Genomic DNA, 8,582 nt, shown 5'->3' with positions numbered 1-8,582 from the left:
GGCTTGCTCTGGACACCAGAGCATGCTCAGTGCATTCGCACGGCAGCTTTGCAGTGCTGGAGAAGGCGGTTAATGCCTCTCAGACATTGACAGGCAGAGGTTGGCGGAGCAATACCCCAGCTGCCCCACCCGGGTGGGACAACGCTAAGGTGTATTTCTCAGGGGTCTGCAGGATCAAGCCCAGGTGCTTACAGTAGCAATCTGTTTCACAAACGCACTTTGTACTTCTTCCTCTCTTTTCTCTCTGCCTTGTTGGCTTTTTCTCTTTATTTATTTATGTTAGTGTCAGAGGGTGAGCATGCATATGCATGCAAGAGAAAGAAAAAGAAAGTGAAAAAAGAGAGAGAGAGTAAGCACCCCTCTACAGGGCCTGGTTATGCTGCAATCCTTTATCACCCCCCCCCCATTTCCCCATCCTGTCAGGATCCTGGACACACGTGCACCTGCTGGGCATGCTCTTTCAAGCTACTGAGTCCAGGATTCAAACCTCGGTTGGCCGTGTGGGATCCAGCTTCGTCTGCACAGAGCTTAACAGTTGCACTGCGGGGCCACCCATGCTGTGTTTTCTTATCATGCTCCCTGGGACTCCTCCCAAAAAAGGACTCGCTTAGCTCAACCCTTTGTTTCATCTGCTTCTGAGGGATTCAACACAAGCTCCTTGCATGCACACCCACTCACATACACACACATGAACATGTATGCCACCCATATGCGCGCGCGTGCACACACACACACAGAGTTCAGAACTTGTCACTCGATACCCCAGCTTTATTGAGCAATTCAGTTTAATCTCAGGATACTCAGAACAGGACGCAGAGTCTGGCCTGAGCCCTCGGCCTCCCTGAGGCTGCAGACAGGTTCACGGCTCTGGTTGGAACATCGCACATATCTGTGCCTGTCCCGAGAGCATCCCTATCCATCCAAGGAGATGTGTCCATTGCAGGCTTAGTGCCACCTCTGGGTCCTTGGCAGACAACTCTGAGTCCTTGCCCCACAGACACTGGGTCCTTGACTCTGGTAGCTGGGAGGGGGCTGGGCTGAGGCCATCTTTGGGAACCACAGGAAGCACAGAATAAAACCAGCTGTCCAGGGTTCGTCTCCGCAGAACAGATCTGTGGCCCTGGGGGGCTCAGAGGATGTCTGGAGCAGGACTGGCCTCAGGCTCCTGCTCTGTGTTGGGGGCTGTGCCCAGGAAGGCTACATTCCCTGCCCAGCTGAGGACAGGCCTGGGTCTCCAGTGTGCAGCACGCCTTCCCAGCACCCACCTATCAGGGTGACAATAGCTCAACAGCCCCCAGCTCGTGGGGCCTTTCTGGGCAGTCCTGGGGCAGGGGCCTTTCTGCCTCTCAGTAGCTCTGCACCCTGAGCTGAGACTCAGGAAATCAAATCACCAGATGCCCAAGGATCAGAAAGGGTCCCAGGGGTCATCCATCCAACTCTCCCTGCAGCTGTCAAGAGGTGTCTGGACTCTGCCGTCCCTCCCTGAGATAGAGAGCTCCCACCCATCGGAGGTGCACCCTCCATCTTGGGGCAGCTGTTCTGGTTGAAGGAGAGCTGTGCCACAGGCTCTGTGTGATGGGTGGAGACTGAGGAGAGGCCTCTTCAGGGGAGGTCCATGGGGGCGATCTGGCAGCCGGGGCAGGGGAGTAGGGACAGCAGGAGGGAGCCATCCAGGGGCCTTGACTAGACACAGTCTAGCCTGCTCCAATGTCATCGTAGTCGTCACTGTCGCTGGAGTCAGGCTGGGGGCTGGAGGACCCTGTGGGGCCGAGAGGTTCAGGTCAGCAGGAGGCCCAGTCCCTGCTCCTGCTGCCCAACAGAACAGAGCTGAGCAGGCCCGGAGCACCTCCCTCTCCCTGGGGTGCTGTGGGAAAGCAGGTGATTACCCAGTTCACTGCCACCTCCTGGCTAGAAGGGCAGCCCTGAGGCCAGAGCCTGTGTGTTTAGCTCAGGGCTGGTGTCCCCAGGGTGATACAGTGCACGAGAGGAGCCCCTCTGCGATCGATGGCTGTCTCCCCCTAGGAGCCAGCCAGCTGCTTGGCTTGAATGTCTCCACTAACAGGGAGCTCACGGTCTCAAAGCCACTTCTTTGCATGTCTTCATCCCATCCACAACCATTTCCCCTCTCTTCATGGTTTCATTTTGTTTTCACAAATCCCTTTCTCTCTCTTCTTATCCCCTTTCTTTTTCATTTTCCCTCTTGGGTTGATGTATCCTATGGACACAGAACTCCCCCTCTTATCCACTCCCTGGTCCCTCTCTGTCCCCCCTTCCAAGATGCCCTCCCCTGCCCTTGGCACCTGGACACCCAAACTGCTCTGCTGCAGGGGGCTGGGGTGGCGGCTGGAAGTTCCCAAACTGCTCCACTGGAGGGGGCTGGGGTGGCGGCTGGAAGTTCTGGTACCACTCCCCGGATGAGGTGCTGGAGCTGTCGTCAGCGGAAGGCCCTGCTGGAAACCCCAGGTACCAGTCACCCTCTGCCAGGAGACAACCCGTTTGTGAACTGCCAGAGTCAGGAGGCCCTCAAGACCCCGGAGAGTCCAATGGTGAGCTTAATCAATGAGGGTGTGCAGGCCCAGAGAGGGAAGGAGACTTGTCCCACGTCACATGGTGAGTGGCCGAGGAACTGGGACTGGACTCCGGAACTGAGCCTGGCTCAGGGCTCCCAGCTTTATGCTTTCCCCCAGCCAGGCTGACTGCAGGACGAGGGGCTGGGAGACACACCACTTACCCGAGAAAGTTGCCTGAGAGCCAGCCAGTTCCAAGTTCGGGGGCTGCTCCAGGATGGAAGTCCTCTCTGAAGAAAATGCCTGGGGGTTCCATGGAGGTACCTTGCTGCTGGGGCTGTTGCAATAATCCTCCCCAGAAGACGTGCTAGACTCACTGTTGCTCCTCGGGTGACACGGAGGGCCCAGGGAAGGGGGGTTTGCCACGCAGGGTCCAGGGTTGGCAGTTGGGACATGGGAGTCATGCAGCTCTTCAAGTCCTGGGCCACAGAAGGGAACATGGTGGGAAAGAAGCAGCCATGCAGAAAGAGGCTTTAAATGGGACCTGAGAGAGAGCTTTCTGCCGGAAGGAATTGCTAGTCAGGAAGGTGAGGGAGGTTGTTGCCCTTACGGCTCAGGGTGTGTTGAGCTCCGAAGCCCAGAGGCAGGGCTGTTACCCTAGCTGCCCAGCACGTCCCTCCCCAGCCTGGCTCACCTTCCTCCAAGGGGGGCATCCGGAACCTGCACTGCTGGACCTCCTCCTCCGTGACCCGGTGCTTCTGGGAATCTGCAAGCAGAGGAAGCAGTGGGGCCAGGTGAAAGCTCTGCCCCTGCTCCTCGGAGGCGAGGCTGGTGTCCCTCAGGGCTGGGAGGGTGCCCCAGGGTAGGACAACCTCGGAGGTAGAGAGGGGCTTAGCCTTTCTCATCAGGTCCCAGACAGACCAAGTTTACTCTGAAACCAGCATGGCTTCAGCTTGCTGCAAGCCCTGGCTGAAGCCCTGGGCTGCTTCTCCTGCTGCTTAAAGACCTTTCAGGCATCTGAGTTCTTGCCTCACACCCGGGAAGGTCTGGGCAAGAAAAGGTCAGTGTTTGCCTCTTCAAGGAGCCTTCCCAGAGCAGAAGCCGGATGGACTGGAACTGCTACACCACAGGCTTTGAGAACCTTCAAGTTTCAGAATCAGACAGACGGAGATTCATAGTCATGAATCTGAGTGTCTGGGATCCCGGGGACAACTCTTACCAGTCTGGTACCACTGGCTTTTAGATTTGATGTTCTAGGATTTTGTACTCTTGGTCTTGTGGGCTCAGCGTCTTACATGCGTGGGCTCAGCATCTCAGGTTATAATGACACCTCATCCCTGTCCCCAAACACAGGCCCATGGACCGGCAGAAGTAGAATCATCCCTGTTCTCCTCCCTCCCCCCAGAGCCCTGAGGCAGTGGGGAGGGCAGAGATGGCCAGCTGTTCCTGGTGTCCATCCTCTCTGCAGTAGGAGACTCCCTGGCCTCTACCCAGCCTCCCCAGGAGAGAGGCTTCATGTCCCTGCCTCTCTCACAGCTGGCAGGTGTCTGTCCTGAATGGTGGGATACCAGTGAGCATCTCCAGCCTCCTGTCTGGCCATTTCCTGCTGCCTGGAACATGGACGTGACCACGAGCCATTCTGGACCACGAGGACAAAGGCAACATCTCTGGGACAGCACAGCAGCAAGGAGTCTGGGTCCTTGCCAGCTTCTCGGGACTCTGTCATTCGGGGTCTCTGACACACACAGCCAAACTCTCATCCTAACTTGCATAGTAGGTGCAAGTGGGGCTCCTGAGTGATCCCACAATAGCTGTGGGATTCTCTGGTTGAGTCCAACCTCCCCGCACTGCCTAGGCCTTGCCTTCGGTCCTGTCTGTTCCTATCAGGCAGAGAGAGAGGAGTTGGCCACGCCTGCTAAGAGGTGCTCCTGGCCTAACAGTGGAGGGAGGGTGGGAAGGGTGGGGTTGGTGGGACTGGGCAGGGCAGGAGGGATGCAGCAGGTATGAGCATGCAAGATGCCTTCCAGCTAAGCCTCTCACCTGGAGAGAGCCATGCCTGTCGCTCTGTCTTACACAGATGCAGCCAACCTAGTGGCTTTCATGGGACCAGTTATGGTCGTCAGACCCCACATGCCAGAGCTGAAATGTCTTGAGGATTCCCCAGGCTTGCAAAGCACTTTGAAGACTTCAGTGTTGGACCAGTTATGGTCAACCCCATTGTTAACAAGGGGGATTCTGCCCACGCCATGGCAGATCTACTAAGTCCGTCCCCAGCCAGTGGGGCCCTCTCCCCGGTGTGGGAGGATGGGCCTGTGGAAGCTTGGCCCCGACACTCACTGTAGAAGGTGGTCAGGGCCACTGGAGGCTGGGTGCTGAAGTCATAGTGCTCGTAGTCTGAGTCCGAGCTGGAGTCTGAGTCCTTGGGGGGTGGGGCCAGGACCTGGATGGGCAGCTTGGGAACTGGGGAGAGAACAGAGTGGGTGGGAGAGGGGAGAGCATGGGAAAGTGGCAGGCAGAAGGGCACAGAGGGAGGTGGCAGAGTGTGGATGGTGGGGATGGGAGACAGGAGAGTGCCAGGTAGCCCAGGACCTCCACAGGACCATCCAGCCTGGAGCTTCCAAGCTCTCCCCGCCCAGTTCAAATATGGGAAACTACGCATTTCTTTAATTTATTTAGCACACATTTAACATAGCACTCACTACCTGCCGGGTACTGCTCTGACATTGACAATTTTCAAATAAATGGTTACTGCATGCAGAGAATAGCTTATATTTGGCTGGATTTTGTATTGGTTTTCATGTCATGGAATTCTGTTCGATAAAAGAGGTTGAGTATATTTCACAATGCAATGTGATAGACCTTGAATTCCTTTGCAAGACTTTCAAGAGGTGGGAATCCATATATCATAAATGATGGATGATTCGTTCCATTTTTAAAAAAAAACTCAGAAAATATGATATAAAACTATATTCCAAGAGAATCTTGATGGGGCTCTGCTGGGCAGGCCATTGAAAGGGGTGAGGACATCTCAAACCTACTAGCCCGTGAGCGAGGCCGAGCTTTCTCATGAGAACCATAATCCAGAACGTCTTTGGCCTGTATCTATCCAGCTTGGCAAGTCTAGAGTCCTAGGGTGACTGAACTGAAAGGTCATCTGCCCATCAAGTTCCAGAGAGGGTCTTGACCTGTTCAAGGTCACACAGCCACAGGTGGGCTGGCGCAGAGCTCATCCCCAGGTGGGCACTGTTTTGAACTAAGCAGTTTGGATCCTTTGAAAAGTATACCCTTCGTGTTCTCCCAGCCCTCCCGCCACCAGGATGGGTGACCTCCTACCTTCTTCTTTAGGGATGGTGATGGGGACCGCTTGATAGCTATTGATCCCTGCTGGGATGGTGGAGGGTAGGTGCTGGTGGTTCACAACAGGGAGGGCTGAGGGAGGGGAGGCAGAGATTCTCTAAGTCATTTTTTGCCCTCTCTTAGTCCTGTTCTGTTTTCATCTCCTGTTTCTCCCTGTCCCTGCCGAACACACACACACACACAGACACACACACACACACACACACACGAGTCTGGCCTTCCTCCCTCTGGGATGGCTGTACCTGCTCCCTCCCTGGCCCTGGGCCTTTCCGGTAGCTCCCAGAACTTTGCACCTACCGTATTTCCCCTTCACTTTCAAGAGGATGACAGCTATGGAGACGAGTGAGCCGAGGAGGAGGATTCCCAGAAGGATGCAGGAAATGAGGAGCACGAGCTCCCGAGATTCGTCTTTGACTGGCGCTCTCACAGGAGGTCCTGGAAACAACAGCTCCAATTCAGGGAGAAAGGGATGGACGTAGACTTCCGGTCACCCCTCCTACCTTCTCATCCTCTCTACAGCTGAGCCACTTCCCTTTCCAAGCAGCCTTCCTCCTCCTTTCCTTTCTTTTCCTTTTTTGTTCTGGGTGGGTGGTTCCTCGGAAACCTGGCTCAGGCACCTGGTGCATAGTAGGTGCTCAGTAAATCCATATAGAGTGAATGAGTAATTGACTAAATGAATTTACTGCTTGGAAGCCTCCCCTGGCTACCAGCCCACGGGAACTTTGGTCTCCGAGCCTGTCAGTACGAAGTTTTTTCAATAGAGCTGGATCTTTCTGTGCCAGCAGGACCCATCCTTCCTATAGACACTCCCAGCCCCCCATGAGGGCAGGAGTGAGGTCCCCCTAGCTGTGCAGCCCCTGCCCTGATTTCTTGTCTTTGCCTCCCTCTTGGCCTCACCTGCTTAAAATAACACGAAACATGAGAACAGATAGAGGCTGCAACGAGGCGGTGCCTGCCCCACATGAGACCAGAGATGGGGACCCCACCTGCTCAGTGCATACGCCCTGGTCTGAGCAGACCCCAGGGCCGGACGGCAGGAGTGACAGCAGCACTGGGGCTACGGGGGATGGGACGAGACCATCTCGGCCTCCTGGCTGGCGGCAGCGTCTGCTTACTTCGGGAGATGGCCCTCTCCCTGCCTTCATTTTCTCTCTCCCCTTCCTGTCTGTGTCGGGGCCAGTTTGGGCCAGAATAGGAAGGTGGATGGAGGAGCAGGGAGTGAGTACAGGGGTGGAAGGGAGGGTCTGGGCTGTGGAGACTCCAGCGAAACCAGCCAATGCAGGCCTTGCAGGAGTGTGGGGCCTAGAGAGACAGTGGCTGAGGGAGAGGCTGTCGGAGCAAGGGCCAGGGCTGGTCCTTGGGGGCAGATCATCACGCTGGTCTCAGGAAGAGAGAGCGTGTGAGGGGTGCCTGCAGGTGCCAGCAGGAGCTCACCCTGCAGCCCACACGGTTCCAGCACGTCATGCCCTGCCCGTGCTCACATCCACTGCCTGGGCCTTTGGCAGGACTTAGTGCCCCTCATCCTCTCCTCAAGCCCTGTCCACCCTCCTCTGGGGTCCCTGTGAGAGATAGGGAGGGAGCCAAGAAGCAGAAGAGAATCTGGGTGGCCCCTGTGGGGATCCTGGGGGCTGTGCCTGGACTGCGTGATTATGGGAGCAGCTGACGTCCCGACAGTGTAACCGACTAGCCCTGTCTACACCCTGTATGAAATGAACTCACGGGAGCCTCACAATGCTTGGATGGGTACTACGATTATCACAGGGTGAGTGCCACCACGCCCAAATCGTACGCGTTGAGAGAGATAGAGAGAAACAGAGAGATGGACTCGATGCCGCAGTCCTCCAGCCTCCTTAGGTTTTGCCATAGGGCGACTATGATTACCATCCGTTTTATAGCCAAGGGATCTGAGCTCAGAGAGGTTATGAACTGCCTTACGTTACACAGCTAGTAAGAGGCACAGCTGGGGTTTGAGCCCCAGAAGTCTGCCCCGATGCTGGCCAAGCTATGCACAGCCGGCCGACAGACCGTGCAGCAATCTCGGGAGAACCTCGGGTGTACATTCTAGGCAGCTTTCGCTGGCCGACCTCCAATCCTGAGCCTCAGCTCCTTCCTCCAGGGAAGAGTTATAATACGACTGCTCCTCTTGGGCTGTGGAGAGGAGGGAAGGGTTGGGAAGTAAATGGCTCTAAGTGCCCATTACCTGGACATAATAAACACTGGCTAGTAAACTGAGTTTCTCAGCATCCCTTCCACCCGGCCCGGCCGTGACTCCCCAAATGACAGAGTATCGAGTCTCTCTCCAGCTCTCCCTTCCTGCCCTACGGAAGCTCACAGGACAGTAAGATCAGGACTGAGTGAGCCATGGTTGATTCAGCAGAGAGAGGTGGTAGGGGGAGCTTGAAGCCCCTGAGAACCCCTAGGAGACAAGTTCGTTGACAGGAGGGGGAGGGTTAGAACACACCATCAGCACCTCCCTACAATACCCCAGGCAGACAGACACACGTGCATGTGTGAACACACACACTCAGAGGCACCCAAGCTCCTGAGAGACTGCACACTCACCCACACTCACCTACAGTGACCGGCTGAACACTCGCGGGCACTTCCGGAGTGGACACGTTGTGCAAACTCCGAGAACCTGTCAGAAAGCACCGCACAGTCACGCAACAATCACTGGGCACCTCCTGTGCCTGGCCTCTTGCCAGAAACTGAACAAGA

The 8,582-nt window shown here is 56.0% G+C and overlaps 1 protein-coding gene across 1 annotated transcript in view; it reads right to left on the bottom strand.

Annotated features, from left to right (window-relative positions):
• Window positions 1–767: 767 nt before the first annotated feature.
• The window catches only part of CD6 (CD6 molecule), a 46,338-nt gene continuing 38,523 nt past the window's right edge, over window positions 768–8,582 (bottom strand). The window contains 8 exon segments of the mRNA XM_014584605.2: window positions 768–1,759; window positions 2,301–2,447; window positions 2,732–2,986; window positions 3,202–3,273; window positions 4,845–4,967; window positions 5,841–5,936; window positions 6,162–6,299; window positions 8,437–8,502. Of these exon segments, the coding sequence (XP_014440091.1) occupies window positions 1,695–1,759; window positions 2,301–2,447; window positions 2,732–2,986; window positions 3,202–3,273; window positions 4,845–4,967; window positions 5,841–5,936; window positions 6,162–6,299; window positions 8,437–8,502 (962 nt within the window). The 3' untranslated portion in view covers window positions 768–1,694.

Source organism: Tupaia chinensis, unplaced genomic scaffold, assembly GCF_000334495.1.
Source record: "Tupaia chinensis unplaced genomic scaffold, TupChi_1.0 Scaffold147351_1, whole genome shotgun sequence".
Lineage (NCBI taxonomy): Eukaryota > Metazoa > Chordata > Mammalia > Scandentia > Tupaiidae > Tupaia > Tupaia belangeri.
The sequence above is the reverse complement of the archived record's forward strand: the minus strand, read 5'-3'. Positions and strand labels throughout refer to the sequence as shown.